A 22,649-nucleotide genomic window follows, 5' to 3' on the forward strand; every position below is an offset into this window, starting at 1 on the left:
ACATTTTTAAACATTTCTTTGGCCCGCAAAAAAGTGTAGAATGTACGATGTCCCTCGTACTGAAAAGTTTGGAAACCACTGCCCTACTGTGTACATAATAACGTTAAAGCTGCCGTTTAAAAAAAATAAAATAAAAAATTCTTCCCCCTCCCCCATTCAATATGTGCATCAACACAATCTGCACACTGACAAGTGATTAGCTAAGCTGCAGATCGATCCGTTCTCCTGCAATCAATCGCTTGCTCAGTTATTTAATTCAGTGCTTGCACAGAATTTTGGGCAATGTAGTTCCTGGAATATGATTGACTGGGCAGTTACTAGATACAATTGGTGCACTGCTAGAGAGAGGGCGGGGGTCAAGAGCCAGAGCCTATCAGAAGAGGAAGGGGATGTGACTTTGGAAATGCTTCCTACATTGGAAACATTAGAAATCGCTTTAACATTCTTTTTTTTAAATGCTACAAGTATTTTCTCATAGTACAGAACTGATTTATTAAAAACAAACACATGTAGGATATTGCTTGAACTGCTGCTTTAAGGAATCCAGAAATGTGGTGAGCTGAGTGCCCCATTATATGCCTAAGTAATAGAGTAGGAGATAGTTATCACAGCTCGACCTTAATATTCAATAGTATATAAAGGATATGGCGGTGCATGGGGAATAATAGATATGTTTATCAAATGACCAAGAATGATCACAAAATGGTTCCCACTAGTTTGCACACAGCCTAAATTACCATGGGCAGTATATAAGGGAACTAATTAGTCCCAGCATACATATAATGCAGAAACCAGGAGGGATAAAAATACAAAAATAATAAAATGTTATTAATTACTTATAACTCTTCTAGGTGAAAAAAATGTGTGTGTATATATATATACACACTAATAAAATGATTTAAAAACCACTGAAGTATGCCTGTTTTGTGGACCATTCATATAAATATATGAATGTATATGTCCTTGTTATAGTGAACGCATAATCTCGTATTCAAATACCCTATAGTCTGTGACAGGAATGTGTCACCGATATCAAAATGTTGACATCTACAGTACAAGTGGATAAGGCAAGTATACGTTTGTTCACAATACATATGAGCAAGAACAAACCAGTATAGAGTCTGTAATTGGATGACCTCTCAGTGGGTTAAATGTGGTCTAATGGTCTGTAAAATATACACACTCCCTATAAATAGGGTGTATACATACAAATAATAGTTCTCTCTGTCTCTCTGTCTCTCTCTCTCTGTCTCTGTCTCTGTCTCTCTCTCATGTTCCCAAACTGACCAATAGTAGCGATACAGACGCGATTGTAACCATCACATACCACATGTGTACTTTCGTTTGTGGAGGCTGAACCTATATCCAATAAATGACTATAACAGCCATACAAGGGGTTAATTCCCTCGTTGCATACAAAGCACTATTTTTTATGTGCATTCTTATGATGTGATGTAGTAACTGGGTATTAGTGAGGTTACCCCCTGCGTGTAACATTAATACAACCGTATATCAGCGTCTGTGCAGGGTCTAGATCTTGCCCGGCATACTGCTCCGAACCGGCTGACGTCAGTGAGCGCGTCGCCAAACAGCCTGACCGTTTCGCGCTGTTACCAGGCGCTTCTTCAAGGGGGGGAGTGTACATGCACTCCCGTTAATGGAGTTTTTATACCTCCTGGGGGCAGGATCAGGGGCGTGTACATTACGTTTTAGTGTCCCTATTGGTTGGATCCTGCTTGTCCTGAATTTAATCAGAATAGTTGCACACAGCACTCAAACTAATGCTATGTTGGCTTATAATGAATAATACATGCCTATAACAGGCGTTTCTCCACACTACAGTGAGGTCCCAGTGATTAGTCTATTTATAAAATACCAAGTACACCGGCACAAAATACCGGAATCAGATTAGTGACATTTTCAAAAGTACCAGCAGAATAGGGATTGTATAAATGCAGGGCAGATAATAAGGGTAACAGATGTACCTTAGTGATGCACTGTAGTGATTCACTACAATAGTAGTTCCATCCTAATTATGTAAAGGTGTAGGAATGAGGACTTACTACATGGACCACCCCTAAGGCCAATACGGTCCCTCTAAATATTACCGTATTTAATCTAACTGAATTCCAGAAACCTATTAAGCTTAGATATGTATCATGGCTAAATGAATGGTGAATATATGAATCCTTCATTCAATCCTAATGGGCTCAGTGTCTTCAATTTAAAGATACATTTACATTCTTTTTGCAGTAGTTGTTTGTTCCAATCACCTTTACATGGCCCTAGGGGTACTTGTTCAATACCTGCAAAATGTAATATAACAAGGACATATACATTCATATATTTATATGCAGTGGTTGACAAATCAGCAAAAAATCTACTCGCCACCTAGTACCAAACGTGTGCTGCTTGGGCCAATATTTACTCGCCCGGGGGTTAACTCCACTCGCCCGGGGCGAGCAAATGTATAGGTTTGTCGAACACTGTTTATATGAATGGTCCACAAAACAGGCATACTTCAGTGGTTTTTAAATCATTTTATTAGTGTGTGTGTATATATACATATTTCTTTCACCTAGAAGAGTTATAAGTAATTAATAAAATTTTATTTTTGTATTTTTATCCCTCCTGGTTTCTGTATTATATGTATGCTGGGACTAATTAGTTCCCTTATATACTGCCCATGGTAATTTAGGCTGTATGCCTAAGTAAGCAAGATGATGCCTACGGCTGGTAAATGATAAACAAGCTGAACAAAAAGTATAAGAACACGAATGGTACATATTTTAAACAAGTCTGCTTTTTATAAGGAGAACACCTCCCACCTGCAGGCCCTGACACGCATGGTATGAGAGGTGAAACCAAGAACTGGGTGGTTCTGCCTAGTGTTGTTTTTTTCCTTCTATGTGGGGCAACTGGGTCTCGAGCTGAACCGCAGATACTTGCTGTCAGTAGCATCCCTGGCTGGGTGAACAATATGGAGGCTTAACTCTCCTGTGGCACAGGAGCTAATAGGCAACAAGGCTGATGCAGGAGATTTAAACCTCCATGAACTGGCAGTACCTATGGAGGGAAGCAGGGGGTTCCTGCAGCGGAAGTTAACACCAGAGCTGCGGAGACCTTGTGCTTCCCACCGGAGGATTAAAAAAAAAAAACATTTGGAACATGCAATGCTGTTTTTTTTTACCAGAATGCAGTTCAACCCACAAGGTGGTGGCTCAACCAGACATTCACAAGTTTTATACATTGAATACAACCAGTTTAGAAGAAAACCTTTTATCCGTTTCATTATGCAGAGGGAGAGAAGTGGAGCAAGTTGAGAGCAGAACTACCATATTGAAGTGAATATCTCCGCAGTCTCCTTGCTCAGTGTGTGTTACTCTTGTCATGTCCCAGGAGAATGAGAGCACGATGGAGGAGGATCTGGGGCTGGTCGGGGCCTCCGCTGATGATCTTGAGGCTGAGCTGATCCGGAAGATCTGTGACTCTGAGCTCCTGGATGGTAAGTCTGTTGCAGGGCTGATGGGGCCTGTGTGTCTCGGCCAGTGGATGTGATGTCAGTTGACAGGATCTCTTCCATCGCAGGACAGCAATACCTCTCTGCCTTCCTGCCCCTGGTCATCCGGGTGTGTAATAATCCTGGCAGATACAGTGACCCCGACCTTTGCACAGTCTGTACCCTCACTCTTGCCAAGTTCATGATGGTCAGGTAACGCTCCTGTCTTCTCGTCTGAGGTTTACAGCAGCTGTCTTCCCTTCCTCCCCACCCCCCTTGTCCTGATTTCTCCATCTTCGCCCCATGTTTGCTGCTACCTCCTTTTCCTCTGTTTGTCCCTCTCCCCACCCTTTGCTGGTCTCACTCCTCCTTTCCCTCTGTTTTGTCCCTCTCCCCACCCTTTGCTGGTCTCACTCCTCCTTTCCCTCTGTTTCTCTAGCTCTGATATCTGTGACACTCACCTGCGGCTTCTCTTCACTCTCCTGGAGAAGTCTCCTCTCCCAAGGGTTCGCTCAAACATCATGATTGCTCTGGGAGATCTGAGTATCCGCTTCCCCAACCTGATTGAGCCCTGGACCCCCCACCTGTACGCCAGGTAACCGCCCAACACACAAACGGAGCCTTTTATTTCCCAGATGGTGTGCAGGCCCTGGACATGGCACCTACACATATATTACCCAGGGCTCCTCATCTCCCGTCCGTAATGGTCGCCTGGTGCATATTGTTACTGAAATGGAGAAAAGGGTAGCACTCCTAACTCGCTGATCATTCTTGCCGGTCCATATGTAGATATATAGGTTGCAGTTTATTGTGCAGCATGCCAAGCAAAAACGCGGCGCTTCCAGCCGCCGAAGGCCTCGCCCACAGTGCATTTGTGGAGGAATGGTGCTCAAAAATACAGGGACCTATATCCTTAGTAATGACAGGAGAATAAAGCATATGCTGGGGGATATCCAATAAAAAGTACTGAACCTATAATGGGGCCCTGATCCACCCTGAAGGTGGGGGTAGGTGCACGGATACACCCCCCCCCCCCCCCTTTACCTCATTGGGCTGGCCCCAGGTAAACGTACTCACGTTGCGCAACGGGGACTGTGCTCAATGGTAAAAAAAATGTGATGACGTCATGGATTTTTTGGCGCCAAATCGGCAAACGGCTGCTATTTAAATGTTCTATGTTCTATGTACTGTGTATGACACTTCTTGATAAAGTGCCCGTATCGCACGAAACGCGTAGAAGGTTTGCAACCCTCTATTTTATGGCTTCACATTAAAATAATTTTTTGCCAGACCTGCTCTCTATCTTCCTTTGCTGTGCGCTGCACACACACTGCATTTGTCCACAGGGCAGGCTGCGTAGCTCGCGCCGAAACAAACACTAGGACGGCAATGTTGTACTGCATAGTGCACATGCGCTACAGGGAGAGCGGCGCTTTGCAATACAAACAAGTTGGGTTTGCAAGTGCGACGCTGGGGAGGAGGAGCACGGAAGCTAGCGCTTTCTATTAGCGCGTTCTACTAGCGCTTTCCTTCTTGCCTCCCTCAACAGCCTAAGGGTTTTTTTTTCTCTAGGCGTAGTGAAGACTCACTGGGTGCTCAGTGAGTTATGGGTGCTACCTTCTCTATGTGGTGTGGCCATCAGAGGATTGGCACCCCCATAAAAAATTTTTTTCCATTTGTTGGTGCAAATTGTTACAAGGCAGGAAATTCCTGACAAACTTAATAGAAAGACGTGCAGGCAGTGACGCATCTCATCACATGCACAAGGTGTAAATATTTGCGTTGGTTTTGCTGCAATATGACTTTCACACATAGAGCCTTCAATGGCTGGTACTGCAGGGTGCCCGGTGCCTGTGGTACTGCAGGGTGCCCGGTGCCAGTGGTACTGCAGGGTGCCCGGTGCCAGTGGTACTGCAGGGTGCCCGGTGCCAGTGGTACTGCAGGGTGCCCGGTGCCAGTGGTACTGCAGGGTGCCCGGTGCCAGTGGTACTGCAGGGTGCCCGGTGCCAGTGGTACTGCAGGGTGCCCGGTGCCAGTGGTACTGCAGGGTGCCCGGTGCCTGTGGTACTGCAGGGTGCCCGGTGCCAGTGGTACTGCAGGGTGCCCGGTGCCAGTGGTACTGCAGGGTGCCCGGTGCCAGTGGTACTGCAGGGTGCCCGGTGCCAGTGGTACTGCAGGGTGGCCGGTGCCAGTGGTACTGCAGGGTGGCCGGTGCCAGTGCTACTGCAGGGTGCCCGGTGCCAGTGCTACTGCAGGGTGCCCGGTGCCTGTGGTACTGCAGGGTGCCCGGTGCCTGTGGTACTGCAGGGTGCCCGGTGCCTGTGGTACTGCAGGGTGCCCGGTGCCTGTGGTACTGCAGGGTGCCCGGTGCCTGTGGTACTGCAGGGTGCCCGGTGCCTGTGGTACTGCAGGGTGCCCGGTGCCTGTGGTACTGCAGGGTGCCCGGTGCCTGTGGTACTGCAGGGTGCCCGGTGCCTGTGGTACTGCAGGGTGCCCGGTGCCTGTGGTACTGCAGGGTGCCCGGTGCCTGTGGTACTGCAGGGTGCCCGGTGCCTGTGGTACTGCAGGGTGCCCGGTGCCTGTGGTACTGCAGGGTGCCCGGTGCCTGTGGTACTGCAGGGTGCCCGGTGCCTGTGGTACTGCAGGGTGCCCGGTGCCTGTGGTACTGCAGGGTGCCCGGTGCCTGTGGTACTGCAGGGTGCCCGGTGCCAGTGGTACTGCAGGGTGCCCGGTGCCTGTGCCGTCATACATTTTCTAAATCCTACATGTTTTACTGGAACAGCAATGTTTCACACGGGGATGGGGGGGGGGGGGGGCGATGTGCCTTCTGCCTGCCTTAGTTCGACCTCTCCCCCACAGGCTGAGGGACCCCTCCCGTGATGTCCGTAAGACCTCTGGCCTGGTGATGACCCACTTGATCCTCAAGGACATGGTCAAGGTGAAGGGTCAGGTCAGTGAGATGGCAGTCCTGCTCATCGACTCTGACCAAGAGATAGCTGCGCTGGCCAGGAACTTCTTCAATGAGCTTTCAAACAAGGTAGGAAGCAGGTGGAAATAGTGGTGCCATTGTTGTGTCCTCTCGGAGGGCTCTGGTATGGATGAGGTGCCATGGCACGTGAAATAACCAGGCTCAGTAGGGATGTTGGTTAACTATGTTTATGTACCCTGTGTATAACCACCTGATATTAATAGGGCTGTATTGAGATGGTCATGTTTCCTCACTCAGGGTAACGCGGTGTATAACCTCCTGCCGGACATCATTAGCCGCCTCTCTGATCCAGAGGGTGGTGTTGAGGAGGAATCTTTCCACACCATCATGAGGTCAGTATGGAGGGTGATCTCTGCTCTTAAGGGCGAGCGGGGTGGGCACTGTGCTCCTGAGCTCTCCCATTCCTTGGTTCTCATTAAACTCCTTCTCTCAGGCAGCTTCTCTCCTACATCACAAAGGACAAGCAGACAGAGAGCCTGGTGGAGAAGCTCTGCCACCGATTCCGCACAGCCAGGTAATGCCCACCTGTGACCTGCTGCCCATACTCCATCTCCCCATGTGAAGCTGCAGCCCTCTATGTAGTCAGTTTTGGCGTCTTGGGGGAAGGTTTATGAAGCTTCGGTGAAGAGTAGCGTCTTGGTCCCACTTTAATTGCTATTGACTTGAATGGTCGTGAATGTGGGATCGAACGCCTAGCTCCTCTTATAGGATCTTTGAATCCCAGCCGTGGTGTCGCAGTATGTGTATAGGTCTCGCTCCCTCCTCCATGCCTCACTCAACGGTGTGTCTGTGGAGGGATCTGGGACATGCAGTGCTCAAGGTCTCTCTCTCTCCTCTCAGGACGGAGCGGCAGTGGAGGGACATCGCTCACTGCCTTTCCCTCCTACCTTTCTCGGAGAAGGGTCTGCGTAAGATGCAAGATTGCTTCGACTGCTACGGGGACAAACTAAGTGAAGAGGCCGTATACAACTCCTTCGTGAGCACCGTGGGGAAGATTCGCAGGGGAGCAAAGCCAGAGCTGAAGGTGAGGAGAGGTGGGGCAAAGCTTGAGCTAGAGGGGTAAAAGGATGGGGGCAGTTTAAAGCTTGAGAAAGGGGAGGGGTGGAGAGTTCTGAGTTCTTGCTGCTCATATCTCAAATCAAATAAGCACGACAGAATACGTTTGTGTGCTCAAAGCCTGTTTAAAAAGGGACAAGTTACAATATTTAACAAATACGTGGGGGTTAGGCCGACTTATAGCGACGGCAACGTTGCATCAAAACAAATGTATTTACTCTGTCGTGTGCGTTTATAGTAGGCGCGGCCCAATCGCTGGAAGTCACTTCAATTTGATTTTTCAGTGACCGCAGCGGGGCGTTGCAGTTGCCGGCGAGGGCACTAAGTGCGGCCTTACAGGGTATCTGTGACCGGTGCAGATATGTGCGCCAGTTCTGCAGCGCCTTCTAGCAAGATTGGCTTATTTCTTTATCACTTCTAAATGAAATGTTGAACCCGAGCTGTGCGTTTCTGTAAGGAGGCGCTCCTCACCATGGCGTATTTTGTTCAGTGCAGCAGGAAGTGTCCCCTACCTCCCTGCTCACTACTGGCACGGTCTTCTCTCTGCTTCCAGTTTTGTCTACCTGTATTTCTAGATGATGGGCAATGAGTTTAATGCGACAGTCTCTCTGCTATGGGGTCTTTACCCTCAGTAAGTATGCCAGGGGTACAGTCTCTGTATGGTGTTAGTTCTTCATCTTAAGAGATGGATTTTATTTTTCCAGGTCACAGCATTGTTCATTCTGCTGGTGGTTGAATTGATTTGTAGTATTTTGGCAGTTTATTGATGTGACTGGTTTTTGTTCTGGCAGTGAGGACACGTTGTCTGACACAGGGTTTAGTTGGTAAGGAGCACTTTGCTTCTCATTGCTCTGTAGCAGTAAGACTGAGTTGCTGTTTTGGGTGAGCCCAGTATTTTGTGCTCTTCTGTATGGTGAGCCCTACAGGGCAGTGACCCGGCTCAGACCAGCATGCAATGCTGATGTACCCTTGGTGTTTGCAGAATTCCATATGCAATGTCTCTTAAGCTTGTTTTCAATTGTATCGCGTGTCTGTAGGTCACAAGACCCCACACGTCATTGCCATACAGATGGATGGGTTTTGCTGGCTCAGATTTGCTTCCACTCTTGGTGGTTTGAGGTGGTAAAGCTGTTTTCATAAAGCTCTGCAGGCCTTTTCAGAGCATGTAAAGCCAGGCTGTACAAAACATAGGCTGAATCTCCCTGATGCACTGATTGGAGGTATTTGTAGCTTGCGGTCTTTTCCAGTGTAGCTCTATTCAGGGTGAATTGCGATATGTATATTGGAAGTTATTCTGGTTTTGTTCAGTGACCAGTCCTGGATGTATTTTAGTAAGGAGGGCTTGTGTTGGAGGCAGCAGGTAACCTGCAGACAGCAGTGATTTGTTCTCATGTCATCTTAGGTGACACTTATATGCTTATATATGTTGTGGTTATTTTGGGGGTTCAATATGAGCTTGCAGGCGTCCTGTACATCTTAGGTGAGCCCAGATGCTTGGGAGTACAGTATTCCAGGACTGCAGCACTCATTGTATATATTAGTGTTGGACTGCAGTCCTGTCTAACGCCATTGCCCTGGTGGAAGAGTTCTAGTTTATATTTGTATAGTGCATCCATGTGCATGGCACAGCACTAAGGCAATACCGTAAAGGGAATACGCACCTCACACAAATGAAAACAATCCAGAATATTTCCTGCCACGCAGATCTTACAATCTAAATGTTCTTGTAGGGAGAACGTTGAGACAGGAAGATGTTTTTGGTAAGTGTATATGAAACGGGCAAGCACTTTACAGATACCGAAATGCTTTTAGAGGTGTTTTAAGACTGGCATTGAGGAGGTGCACTGTGGATATTGAGGGGGAGGGCATTCCAGAGGTTGTGCAGTAACTGAGGCTTCAGGCGGGAGAAGGCTTTTAGAGCTAATAGGGGTTGACCGAAGACATCCTTGAGGTGGGCAGAGGTATAGCGAGCTATGTGGGGTGTAAGGGTGTACAGCTTTAAAAGAGAAGTTGAGTTTTGCAAGTAATATGGGACCTAATGGGAAGGCAGGAGAGGGATTTCAGCAGCGTGGAGGCTGAGACAAATTTATTATAGAAGTGATTTTAGCAGCCGTGTTTAGGATGAATTCTAGGGGAGGAAGGTTAGATCGCAAAAAGGTTATTCGTAAAGACTGGAGAGAATGAAGGCATGTTCGTTTTAGCAGTAGTGAAAGAGGAAGGCTATTACTGAGGACAAAGCTACTGTTTTAGTGTGAATGTGAGGGAGAAGTAGAAAGTGACACCCAGGCAGCGAGATTGTGATGTACTGTTTGGTGCTGCCCACAATAATAGAGGCGGCAATAGGGTCAGTTTGGGAGGAAGTGCATCATATGTAGCTGGAGAAACAGGTAGGTTCCAAGGTGTTTTTTTTTGAGAAAAGGTGTAATTACATCCTTAGTGTTGGAAAATGTGGGTGTGTTTAAATTGCAGTGCAAGCCAGAGTTTTGAGGTGATGGCAGATGAGGGCAAGGGGAGACTCCCTCTGAAATCAAGGAAGCGGGAGTTAGGGGAAAATAAACATATAAAATGAGGATACAAAGGGGGTGCCTTGGTGAATGGAGTTCACCTACTTAAAGTAGACGGCAAAGTTTGAAAGTGAAATGGAGGAAGAAAACACTTGCAGGTGGTCTGAGTCGTAGTGCGAGTTAGGCTGGAGTATTGACCAGGGTGGAACAGTAGCTTGGTTTAGCCTGGTACAGCAAAGTTCAAACAAATGGCAAGAATGTGTTGAGTGAATCTGCAAGAGTAAGATTTTGTGATTGGCTTAATCGGGCTGTATTTGGGGGGGGGGGGCGCGCGCAACAGAGATTCACTTGACATTTTGGCTGATGAAATATTTTGCTGAGCTCTTATTGCCAGGTATACTCCGTTTGTTTAGCTCTGTTTTATGGGCTTCTGATTTCTGTAGCCGTCACAGTACTGTCCGTTTTTTGTAGGTGTTTTTCAGGTTACACAGGTTTTTTTTTGTGCTGCTTTGCAGATCTTCTCTCAGTTTTAAAGCAAGTTTGGAGTGTGGTCTGACTGGGCATGCTGGTTTACTTATGAATGCTCTGAGGCTTTATGGATCCTTGTCATTAACTGCATAGTCCACAACGCTACTGCTCAATCGTATGTGTCTGCCTGACTGTGCTTATAGTGACGGCGATGGGTGATGTCACAACAAAATGTGGAAGCCGGGTAAATTTGATTTTTTTCAGTGACTGTCGTCACGTTACTGTCTCTGAACCAATCAATGACCCTGTCGCTGAAAGTTAAATTATAACTTTTGCGGGTGGCGCGGTCTCCAGCACTATAAGTGCGTCTCCTAGTCAGCCCATTGATTATGTACGGTACCCGGCTTAGACATAGCAGCTCTACCAGGTTTTGTTGCTTTGCTGTCCTAGTGGGATTTTTTGGCATTACACAGCAGGTGTCCATTCCAAAGATGTAGGTATTGCTATCTATAGATGTTGTAATCTTTGCCTGTTCTAGCATTGCAGTCTCCACATATCGGCACGGTGCGCAAGGTCTGGCTTCTAAGAGGGGGATATATGCTGCACTGAGGTATGGCTGGGTGACCCTGGACTCTTCTTTGTAACATGGGTTTATTTGGCTTTTTAAACTCCTTCTTCCCTACACCCACCTGTATGGTTTTTGTTTGCATCTATGTAAATTGCCAGGCTGTAAAAGTGTCGCATATCTGCGCCAGTACACTGTGAGGGGGCAGGTGTAGGGAAGCCTGTGGCTACGTCAGAATAAGCATTGCAGTATGGGGTGCAACTTTAAGAAGCAGAGCGGTGACGGACAGCTCGGCTTCCAAATTCTTTCTGCACCCGCCACAGTTCTCACGTTTCTTTTCTTGGAAAAGTGCATTTTCTTTTCCAGTCCTGTAAAAATAGCATTTTTGCACACCTGTATAATCAGTCTGGTGCCAATGGTACTGTAGTAGCCTCATTTAATTTAGGCCGCAGTTGGTCTGTTCCTAGAGTTTGTTGGTGGTTTTTCTATTGCCGTTTGTAAGTGGTAGTGCCTGAGGTGGGTTCCTCTTTCCTGCAGGCAATATCTAGCTCTTCACGCAGGGTGAGGTCTTTCCGGGTCTTTGCAAAGGGCAGTGCAGGCCTTGCTGGTTGAGGTGCATGTGGTCCTTCATATGTGGTGGTGGTTTATATAGTCCCGCAGAGCCTGGTGCACGTTAGAGATGTGACTTCTGGCCGGCTCGGGTGTGCTACATGGGATTTCAGACTTCTTGTCTGGGTAGTTGGTTAGATATGATTTTGTCTTTGTAGTAGGGAAACTGTTATCAATTTGTGTCAGATTCTCCACTATTTTTCTCCTGGGCGTGTAGCTCCTTGGAGCCTGTATGTGATGTACCTGGAGTCTCTGAAGTTTGATTTTCGGATATCCAGGGCTGCTGTGTTGTGGGCAGAGGCTCCTCGTTCCAGGTTTCCCTGGGAATAACGTTTTGCTGTCCAGGTACTTTCTGGTTGAATCAATGAGTATGACAGTCTGCTGCAGCTGGCGTACTGCCTGTTACCCTCGGTACATGGGATGTTTTGAGGACAGTAGTGGTTGGGATTATATCTCTCCCCCCCCCCCCCCCCCCCTGTGTCAGAGCTTGTGATTTGCTCTTCACCATGTCATGGCCTCTTTTCTGGTTTAGGTGATCAGTGCTGGTCTCTTATGAAGCTTTTGTCGATGGGCTATTTTATGTTGGTGTGTTTATAGGTTGCTGTGTCTGACTGTGCAGTCCCATCCCTCTTTGATCTGCTTAAGTTCTCCCCCGAGCTGCTTGTTCTGCTGCAGGTTGTGTATAGTAGTTGGCTTCCAGCATATTTGCTCTAGTCCTTTTTAGTCTATACTACCCTCCTGCGGTAGTTTCCTTAATCACGCTTTAAATTGGAAGACGCCCCTCTGCAGCTTGACGTGTATTCTTTGCTGGTGCTCAGTGTGGGTATGATGTCTGGGACAAGATGTGATCTGGTTGTGAACATGTTGTGTTGTGCATTTATTTTGGAAGCGCATCCTGATGGTGCGGTTGCAGTACACTTACTTTTGGCACTGTGCTGTCTGGCTCTTAACTAAATCATTCATTCAGTTGTCTTCCTACCTAGTCTGATTCCTTTTTATGGCTTATGCGTACATTTCAGTGTCAGGCCAGAGGGCTCAGTAAGCAAAGGAAGTTTGCTGATTTTACCTGTAAGAACGGTTTCTGGGTGTACAGTGTCCTCTGTGCTCCCTTCCTCGTCCCATTTAATTTCAGAGGTGTTAAACACATAGGGACAAAGGTGATCAACCTGGTCTGTTTAGGACTTTGTCTTGCTGATAAGTTTAAAGCAAACCTTTCCTTGTTTTGTGTGTGTCTGTATCTGTATTCGGTATTCCATGCGGTTTCCGCTGTTGTGTACAGACGGGTGCTTATGTTTTTGACTGTCTGGGATTCAGTTATTTCTTGGTCCGTTCTGGCTTCCTTTTCATGCTTTAATGCGACTCCTACAGATTTCTAATTATTGTATATATTTAATTGGAAAGTACCTCATTAAGAGCACACTCTGCACTTGCTCTTCATGTCTGTTTTTTTTTTTTTTTCCTGCCCCAGTCTGTGATAGACGAGTTTGAGCAAAAGCTGCACACGTGTCACAATAAAGGCCTGGAGAACATGGCGGTCGTGGGAGAGTCTGTGCCAGCAGGAGACCTGCCCCCTCATGCCAAGAAAAAAAACCCAGGTGAGTACTATGCGTGCCCACACTATATTACACACACCTATTGTATATAGTGTCCAGTATAGCTCTGAAGTCTGTGCTTATCCTGGTATTATACAGATGTACAGATGTGCACAGACTGTACAGCTTTATTACACATCTCTATACTGTGTGCGTGATATAGTTCTGCAGTATAGCACTGTGCTTATCCTGAATAGCTTGCTGAATATAGATGCTGTCTGACATGGGTTTCTCCGTGCCAAATTAATGTAACAAACGGGATTAACGGTGTGGGTTCATTGAATGCCACAGATGGTCCATGTTTCTGTCCCTGACCTTATCAGGGGTCGATTATTTACATTGACCTCTCCTACTCTCCCCCCCTCCCCCCCCCCCCTTATTAAACTGCTGGGTAAAGACAAGAAATCTACATACTTTCTCATCCAAGTTCTGATAAAATGACGTGGTCTAGTGCATCAAGCAGTGATTTTTCATTTATTTTAGGACGCATGACTCTACCCCCTGGGGTTTGAGACCTACAAATCTGCATTTCCAATTGGATCACAAGTTTAAATCCTGCAAATGTAAAAACCAGGCCCCCGATAGTGCTGTGTAAAGCTCATGTTCTAGCTCTGATGCCGATCATTGTAGCGGCCGGCATTTAATTTTTAAATCTACAGCTAACCCCCCCTTCCCCTCCCCCGAAAAGAATATATTAGTCTTTCACGGGCACAGCTGTAACAGACGGCCAGAAGTAATTGGTGTCCAGTTTTTCAGGGTAATAGTTTGACCTTGATGCAGGGAGACGTCTCTGCAGGTTACTGTGGGCACCTGTTATGCTCCTTTTTACATTGGTGGGGCTGAGTGGATAGGAAAGAGCCATCGTAAGGAGCTGGTGAATTGTACCCTGCGGTCTGTGGTTTCTGCGCAGTTTAGCTGATATTGTTTTTCACGTGTTTACTAAACGCCTCCATTTACAGCTGTGTGCTTTGACCGTAGCACTGATCTGTGGTGTAGGACATTGACCGGTTTAGGGTGAAACGCTAGTCTTTAACCTGTCCACTGCCAAAAGCTTGCATGGCATTTCTCTGCATGTTATCGTGCTGGCTGCGTTCAGGCTCTGCTGTGTAAAAAAAAGTTAAGATGCATTCCCAAATGTTGCTTCAATAAATTGCTTGCCCTCTTACAATGACCACACACTAGTGGTTGTAGGGCTGAGTTAATCTGCTTTATCAGAACAGATCCCACATTCTATACAACACGGGCTGCGTTAATCAGGGGATGTTTAGGATTTCACAATTAATGGAGGAAAGATCCAGCAGCAATGCCATAGCTGCAGAGCTACAAGCAGCCCGTGCATGTCACACTTCTGTGTGCCTGTATCGTCACCTTCCGCCTCTCTCTGCAGGGAAGCGTCACCCCCTCTCTTCTGTGAACGGTGCTCGGAAGATTGACGAAAGTGATTTCCGGACCCCCAAACCTCGTGCCACACGGCAAACCCGCAAGAAGGTGGTAGTGACTTTCTCCAGCGATGAAGAGTCAGGTGAGTGTCTGAGCCTGCAGGGGAAGGGGTCAGACGGTGGTCTCTTCACAAGGGCAAGTGGCTGGCTTTGGGTTTCCTGAGCTGCTCCCTATCAATCTCTCTCTTTCTCTCTCTTCAACAGATTTGGAGGCTGAGCTGAGCGAAGCAGAAACCCCTAAAAACCCAACCCCCATCAGACGCACTTCTCGATCCTGTGCCAAATGACACGCAAAACGCACTTTAATCCCGTGCTCTGAGGGGTAGAAACCGCAGAGTGACTTTTATCCTGTTTGTCTGTAATGATATTAAATTTTTATCTGTTTTTATATCTTTTGGCTCTCTACTTTATACTCATCCCAAAACTACTCGGCCGTCACAGTTTTGTGTTTATTTACAGTGTGACTGCATGAGCATGTGATTCTTGCAGGGTCACACTTTGCAGTGACCAGGTCTGTCCTCCCGCAGGTAAAGGGATAAGAAGTCAATGTTCATGGAGGACTGTGTCCAAGGGGAGATGTGGAGGAGTGACACGTACATCCAAAGTGAGACCGGAATCTCCGGCTCTGCAGCACCAAAGTGCCATGAAAACCCTTCCCTGTCACTCCCCCCTCACTCTGACACGTTCAACACGGGCAGTGCCTCTAGCCATGTCAGACTGGAGAGATACTGGCAAGCCTAACTATTTCCAGTGTCGGGAAGTGATCACAGCGGGAAGCTTTCAATGACCAGAGGCATCAACAGCTGGACAAGTGTAACTGTTAACACCGTGACAAGTTTTTCTTGCTCTGCGGGTTATTCTCTGGTCTTGTGTTTGAGACGGAGCTGGCCCCTTGCTGGACAGCGACCTGAAGGTTGGGCTACAGAGACATAAGAAAAGGAGCCTCCCAAATCCAGGGAATTATGCAGTGTCCATGTTCTGAGCGGACACTCGGCGACTCCATCTGTAGTAAGAGCTCTTGTTTTGGGGGGAGATGGGGTGTTGGAGTCTCTGGTCGGCACATGTAGAACATCAGCTGGTCAGCAGTAAGGGGTTCTGCACCTCTTGGTGTCGTTGCTGTACAGCTCAGCTAACAGCAGCTTGGAAGGATGTCCTGATGTGAGTGGATTACTGTTTGATTTCAAGTGCTGTTTGTATTAAGTGTGGAGATAGAACCAGAAGGCGTTGGAACAAGGTATACTATAGCGGAGTTGATTGTTAGTACTTATAACTCCATAGTTGCAACATTTAGCAGGATTGAGTGCCACCCAATGTACATCTTGTCACATATGTATATGTGCACTTTGAGCAGTTGTTCCAGGGAGCATGCTACTGTGATAAGTGTGAGCACGTGATCTCTTTGGGGTCTCAGATTGCTTATCTGAAGAGGAAACTTACAATAGTGAGAATTTTGAAAGGCGTTTAGTGCTCACTGAGCAGGCCCTGGCTGGGACTAGTGGTGGAGCTGTGAGTGAGGAACAGGTAGGTAGCTGGGTAAGAGAAGGGGAAGCAGGGGAAAGATTAAGGCCGCACGTATAGTGCCCGGGGATGTGTGATGTCGCCGCTAGCAAGCTATATTCCGCTTTGCGACAGCGTCGTGGGCTTCCGGGCATTTTATTTGTTATGGGGTTGTCACATGAGGCGACAGCCTTTGAAAAATCAAATATTCCCGGCTTCCAAAGTCCGCACCGCCACCGTCGTGCTTACTATAAGCGCGCGGCGGCGGCAATGTATTTGTTTTGGGCGGTGTTGTCACGGGCACTATACGCACGGCCCAAGACTGCGCTTATAGTGCCACCGATGGCGGCCGTGCGGCAAAAATGCATTATCGCCGTCGCGTGCGCTTATAGTGCATGTGACGGCGACAGTGCTACCTGAAATCTGCTAGTCCTGGGGTTTTTTGGGGGGGTTTTTTGCGCAACAGTCTCCCCTGGCAACCAATCGAGTTTCTCCGTGTCTGTACCCTCCCCTTTTTTATGATGTCGCTGGCCTTGCAGCCAGCGACGTCGCCCAAATCCAAAACACATCTTTTGCAAATGGTGACAGGTGACGTCACCGGTCGCCGTCACTGTAAGCGCAGCCTAAGCGGCAGGCCTGTTCTGAGTGGGGCAATGAGATTAGCATTACCACGAATGGAAACTTTTTTTTTTTGGGGGGGGGTGGGGGGGGGTGCCCGTGCTTTAACGATAATTATGACTCAAATTATTGAGGAACCAACCAGGAGAGGGGAAATACTGGATTTGGTGATATCAAACAATGTAGAAGTAATAAAAAAAAATATTCAAGTCTGGTAACAGTCATCATAACATGGTCTCATTTTTAAATAAATGATCTAAAACATATTACTTGTGTTCAACAAAGGCTTTAAACTTTAGAACGGCAGATTTTAATACATTGAGTATTAATCTACCAGGAATACATTTGGTATGTGTTTGCAGGGAAGAATGAAAGATAAATGGCCAGTCTTTAAAACATTGTTGGAAAAGCACATTTACCCTTGGGCAATAAATACAAAAGAGTCTAAAAGCAATGTGGTTAAATAAACAGGAGGAGATGGAAATTCTGATTCTTAGTCAGAAGGGACGGAGGCAGCAGATCAGAAATATATTGAATGTAACAAAAGTTGCAAAAGGGGAATCCAACTAGCAAAACATGCATAATGAAGGGATTTTTTTTTTGTTCAGTGTGAGATGGGCAGGTACATTGGAGATGAGGGAAAAGCAGAGGCATTAAATGCTTTGCCTCTGTACTTACCAGGGAAGAATCAATTGCACTAGTAGTGCTGCAGGAGGAAGCTACAACCTCTATATTGGTTAACAGGAAGAAGTTCATAGACTGCTTTATAAAATGTAAGTAAATGAGGCACCTGGCCCCCATGTCACATAGCCAAAAGTTCTCAAGGAGTTAAGCTCAGTAATAGCCAAACCATTATGTTTAATATTCAAGGGCGCTATTGCCACAGGCTCAGACCCACAAGATTGGCGTAAAGCAGATGCTCCTATATTTAAAAAGGCGCTAGATAACAACCGGGGAGATACAGGTTTAGAGGTGCTTTCCCCTGTGTCTTGCAAGCAGCTCTGCTGTTTCTTCTGGCAGGCTCAAGACATCTGTTCCTATGGTCAGTCCCACAACTTGCGATACTCAGGAACAATCTCCTATATATATATATATATTTGGGGCTGGGAGACATGCTAATCTAAAGGGAGTTGTGGACTGCATAGGTTTCACTAGAAATACTCCCAAGTGGAACAGAAGCTTTGTTTGACCCCTTATTTGAATATGTTTGGATGATTTTCTTATGTTAAAGAAACAGGCGCAATAAAAGGCTTATTTAATTTCACCTTAACAAGTCTCCCTTGCATACCTCTGCGCACGTACTCCTATATATGGTGTCAGAATTGGGACTGAGGTGGCCCTTGAAGTTAAATGGGCCCCGGAGATTGCCTGTGAATTTTTTTTTGTGCTTTTTGCCTACAAACAGTCTGAGCAACATAAACAAAGAATCACATGCAGCAGAGACCAGAATTAAAGTGATACATATCCAGGCAGGAAATCTACACTGCACTGAAGAAAAGAGAGACTGCTGAAGCAGGTAAACCTTACTTGCCTATAACAATAAAGTGTAATATGGTCATTGAAATAGGGGTTTTGCCTTCCAGCCGTAGTCAGGGTTCAAGAAGTAAGTTAGCCCTTAAAAGGGATAGGCGTTTGTTGTTTTCAAATTTTGTTGTTTTGCTGAAGCAGTGAATACAGATGGTGACCCACGAGCGGTACTGATTCTGCAAGTAAAGGCTGCCACACCACATAGGTCTACCAGCTGTGAATGGAGTATATGCAGAAAAGTGTGAAAATTGACGCAAGACTGTGCTGAAGCAGGGGAATTTTCAGTAAACAAGTGCTGAGGGTAAAATTGCCCTACTAGGAAAAAAATGAATTGCTGAGCTGTGTAAAAGGTATCCCAAAGCCAATTGCTGAGTGTTGAGTAAATAGAGATAATACTAGAAAACTTCTAAAGTCTAAACCAAGTGGGAGCAGAAAGGAAGGAGCAGATAAGATAATAGTACAGGTTGAAAAAAAAACTTAAATGCGTGCTTGCTAATGCAAGAAGCCTGACAGTTAAAATGGGGGAGCTTGAATTAATAGCTACAAGGGAGCAGTATGATATCATAGGCATTACTGAAACATGGTGGGATGAAACTCATGACTGGACCGTTAACTTAGAGGGTTATTCTCTTTTTCGGAAGGATCGAACAAATAGAAGAGGAGGTGTAGTATGTTTATATGTTCAACCAGATCTAAAACCTATTATAAGGGATGATGTCTATGAAGGGAATGATGAAAATGTAGAGACCTTGTGGATAGAAATTAGCAGTGGAGGTAAAAGTATAAGGAAAATGTTTGTGGGAATATGCTATAAACCACCAAATATCTGTGAGATTGAGGAAGCTAAAATACTTTTGCAAATGGAGAAGGCATCAAAACTGGGTCATGTTTGCATAATGGGGGATTTTAATTATCCAGACATAGACTGGGGCAATGAGATTAGCGTTACAACAAAAGGAAACAGGTTTTTGGGGGTGCTTAAAGACAATTATATGAGCCAAATTATTGAGGAACCAACCAGGAGAGGGGCAGTTCTGGATTTGGTCATATCAAACAATGTAGAAGTAATAACACATATTCAAGTCCTGGAACATTTGGGTAACAGTGATCATAACATGGTCTCATTTGAAATAAATTATCAAAAAACAGATTACTTGGGTTCAACATAGACTTTAAACTTTAGAAAGGCAGACTTTAATAAACTGAGGTCTAATCTAGTAGTAATACAATGGGATGATGTTTTTGCAGGGAAAAATGTAGAAGATAAATGGGCAGTCTTTAAAACATTGTTAGAAAAACACACTTATCAGTGTATACCCTTGGGTAATAAGTATAAAAGAAATAAGTCAAAACCAATGTGGCTAAATAAACAGGTAGGGGAGGAAATGGACAAGAAGAGGAAGGCGTTTAGATTCTTTAAGTCAGAAGGGACAGAGACATCATATCAGAATTATAAGGAATGTAACAAAAATTGCAAAAGGGCAATTAAATTAGCAAAAATGGATAATGAAAAAAGGATTGCAATAGAAAGTAAGGTAAACCCTAAAAAGTTCTTTAAGTACCTTAATAACAAAAAAATGAGAAAGGAAAATATAGGACCCTTTCAGTGTGAGATGGGTAGGCAGATTATTGGAGATAAGGAAAAAGCAGAGGTATTAAACAAATTCTTTGCCTCTGTGTTTACCAGGGAAGAATCAAGTTCAATAGTAGCGCCACAGGAGGAAGCCACAACCTCCATATTAATGACCAATTGGTTAACTGAGGAAGAAGTTCATAAGCGACTTGAAAAAATTTAAGTAAATAAGGCACCTGGCCCCGATGGCATACATCCAAGTGTTCTCAAGGAGTTAAGCTCAGTAATAGCCAAACCATTATATTTAATATTCAGGGACTCCATTGCCACAGGCTCAGTACCACAAGGTTGGCATAAAGGAGATGTGGTGCCTATATTTAAAAAAGGGAGCTAGATAACAACCGGGGAATTACAGACCTGTAAGCCTGACTTCAATAGTGGGGAAACTACTTGAAGGTTTAATACGGGATAATATTCAGGAATACCTAATGGAAAACACAATTATTAGTAATAGCCAGCATTGATTTATGAAGGATAGGTCATGCCAAACTAACCTCATTTAGACCAGGGTAATGCAGTTGATGTGATCATCTTAGATTTTGCAAAGGCTTTTGATACAGTTTCACACACGAGGTTTGTGTACAAAATAAAGCAAATTGGACAACAGAGTTGTAATAAAGGAACTTTTGGAGTGAAACTTTGATGGCACCTACATAACGTTCGTTGGAACAAATTAACTTGTGATGGAAGTGATGTCACTGGGCAAAAAAGGCAAGAGGCCGCCAGCGCGCGTCACTGGGTAAAAGAGGCTGGCTGCCGGATCGGCACGCATGCGCAGGAACAACCCTAACGGAGACCACGCACCCCCAACCCAACGATAAACAAAGGCTTGTAATCCTCACTACCACAAAATAGATATTGCCGTTTTCTGACACAGGATTGTTATATACAGATGGGGATTGAAAAGAATGTTTGGAACAAAAGGTATCTGGTTAGAAACCTAACGGTGAAATGATTTCAAATAAAGTTAGTTAAAACAAATCGTTTAAATTGAGAGGTCACTGAAGTCTTTCTAGCAATGACATGCTAAGCAGACTTCCCTCGTGTCACTTTATGCCGTTATGTATTAAGCGTTTTGTCATTGAAATTATTATTTTTTTGTTTTTGTTTGTTTTTTACGGGCCCTCAAATATTTTTTATTGGGACTGCAGATTACAAACCACAGCTGTGAACATTGAACAGAGCGATATACAATATGCTTTCATATACATACATGGGGGATTGCAAAAAACAGTGAGTTGCTTTTTGTGTTTTTATTTTTAATTAAAACATTACAATTACTGTGACAAAAGTTTCACTTAAAATGCATGTGCTAGGCACACACTTATTTTTCAGGTTTGGCTAAAGTGAGTGGAGTACCTGAAGGATCGGTACTGTGATCCTTGCTTTTTAACTTGAGCTTGGTATAGAGAGCAAAGTCTCCATTTTTACTGCCGACACTAAATTGTGTAAGGTAGTAGAATCAGAGCAGGATGTAATTTCTCTTCAGAAGGACTTGGAGAGACTGGAAACGTGGGCAGGTAAATGGCAAATGAGGTTTAATACCGATAAATGTAAGGTTATGCATTAGGGATACACAAATAAACAGGCAATTTACAAATTAAATGGGGATAAATTGGGGGAATCCTTGATGGAGAAGGATTTAGGAGTGCTTGTAGACTGCAGGCTTAGCAATAGTGCCCAATGTCATGCAGTAGCTGCAAAGGCAAACAAGATCTTATCTTGCATCAAACGGGCAATGGATGGAAGGGAAGTAAACATAATTATACCCCTTTACAAAGCATTAGTAAGACCACACCTTGAATATGGAGTACAATTTTGGGCACCACTCCTTAGAAAAGACATTATGGAACTAGAGAGAGTGCAGAGAAGAGCCACCAAATTAATAAAGGGCGGTGGATAATTTATTTTACGAGAAGATGCAAGCTAAATTAGATTTGCTTACATTAGAAAAGAGGCGTCTAGAAGAGGCGCATGCGCGATGGTGAAGTGGATGGCTGCTTAAGCCTTGAGCTCCCTCCACCGCCACGCTGTTAAAGCACAAATATCCACTTTTCAACAAGCGAATAAAAGCCAAAACAACTTAAACAAGTCAGGGAACTGATAGAGATGGCGCCACAACCAAATAAGAAGAAAAATACTGGGGATTTGCGCAAATACCTTAGCAGATCCGCAGCAAAGGGCATCGGCGCAGAAATGGCAGCGGGATCCGCCTCGGCTCGGACTCAGACCGGGACGAGGAGGGGATAGAGGAGCCGGAGCCGCTGCGATTTCGACAGACTATAACGACATGAAATCGCTCTTTCGCGCAGAAATACAGGAGCTCCGTAAGGAAGTCCAGGGACTGGGGGAGCGCACGGGAGCCCTCGAGGAAAAAATGGCGGCTTCCTCAAAAGAAATAAAAAAAAATGGAGAAGAGATCATCACATCTGCAAACACAAATTACAGAACTAGCCGAGCGGCAGGAAAACGCAGAAAACGGATTGCCGCAACAATATAATCGGCATCCCTGAGGAGGTCACTGAGGTGGAGGGATTTGTCTCCCGGTGGATGGAGAGCCTGCTCCCTGACACCCCAGTGGCTGAGCTCCTGATGGACCACTGCCACCGCGCGCTCAGGAGCAGACCCATGGCAAATGAACAGCCTAGAGACG

At 45.6% G+C, this 22,649-nt stretch overlaps 1 protein-coding gene across 7 annotated transcripts in view; it reads left to right on the forward strand.

Annotated features, from left to right (window-relative positions):
• Nucleotides 1–15,109, forward strand: part of NCAPD2 (non-SMC condensin I complex subunit D2) — a 30,884-nt gene extending 15,775 nt beyond the window's left edge. For 4 of the 7 annotated variants that reach the window (XM_075612675.1, XM_075612674.1, XM_075612677.1 and 1 more), the window contains exons 23-32: nucleotides 3,400–3,505; nucleotides 3,589–3,712; nucleotides 3,939–4,094; nucleotides 6,359–6,536; nucleotides 6,726–6,820; nucleotides 6,922–7,002; nucleotides 7,329–7,512; nucleotides 13,159–13,285; nucleotides 14,670–14,804; nucleotides 14,926–15,109. In XM_075612675.1, coding sequence (XP_075468790.1) covers nucleotides 3,400–3,505; nucleotides 3,589–3,712; nucleotides 3,939–4,094; nucleotides 6,359–6,536; nucleotides 6,726–6,820; nucleotides 6,922–7,002; nucleotides 7,329–7,512; nucleotides 13,159–13,285; nucleotides 14,670–14,804; nucleotides 14,926–15,008 — 1,269 coding nt within the window. In that variant the 3' untranslated portion in view covers nucleotides 15,009–15,109. Of the gene's footprint in view, nucleotides 1–3,399; nucleotides 3,506–3,588; nucleotides 3,713–3,938; nucleotides 4,095–6,358; nucleotides 6,537–6,725; nucleotides 6,821–6,921; nucleotides 7,003–7,328; nucleotides 7,513–11,054; nucleotides 11,127–13,158; nucleotides 13,286–14,669; nucleotides 14,805–14,925 lie in introns of those variants that run through there. The other 3 variants (XM_075612679.1, XR_012803616.1, XR_012803617.1) reach the window with 3 other exon arrangements.
• Nucleotides 15,110–22,649: the final 7,540 nt, after the last annotated feature.

Source organism: Ascaphus truei, chromosome 8 (genome assembly GCF_040206685.1).
Source record: "Ascaphus truei isolate aAscTru1 chromosome 8, aAscTru1.hap1, whole genome shotgun sequence".
NCBI lineage: Eukaryota > Metazoa > Chordata > Amphibia > Anura > Ascaphidae > Ascaphus > Ascaphus truei.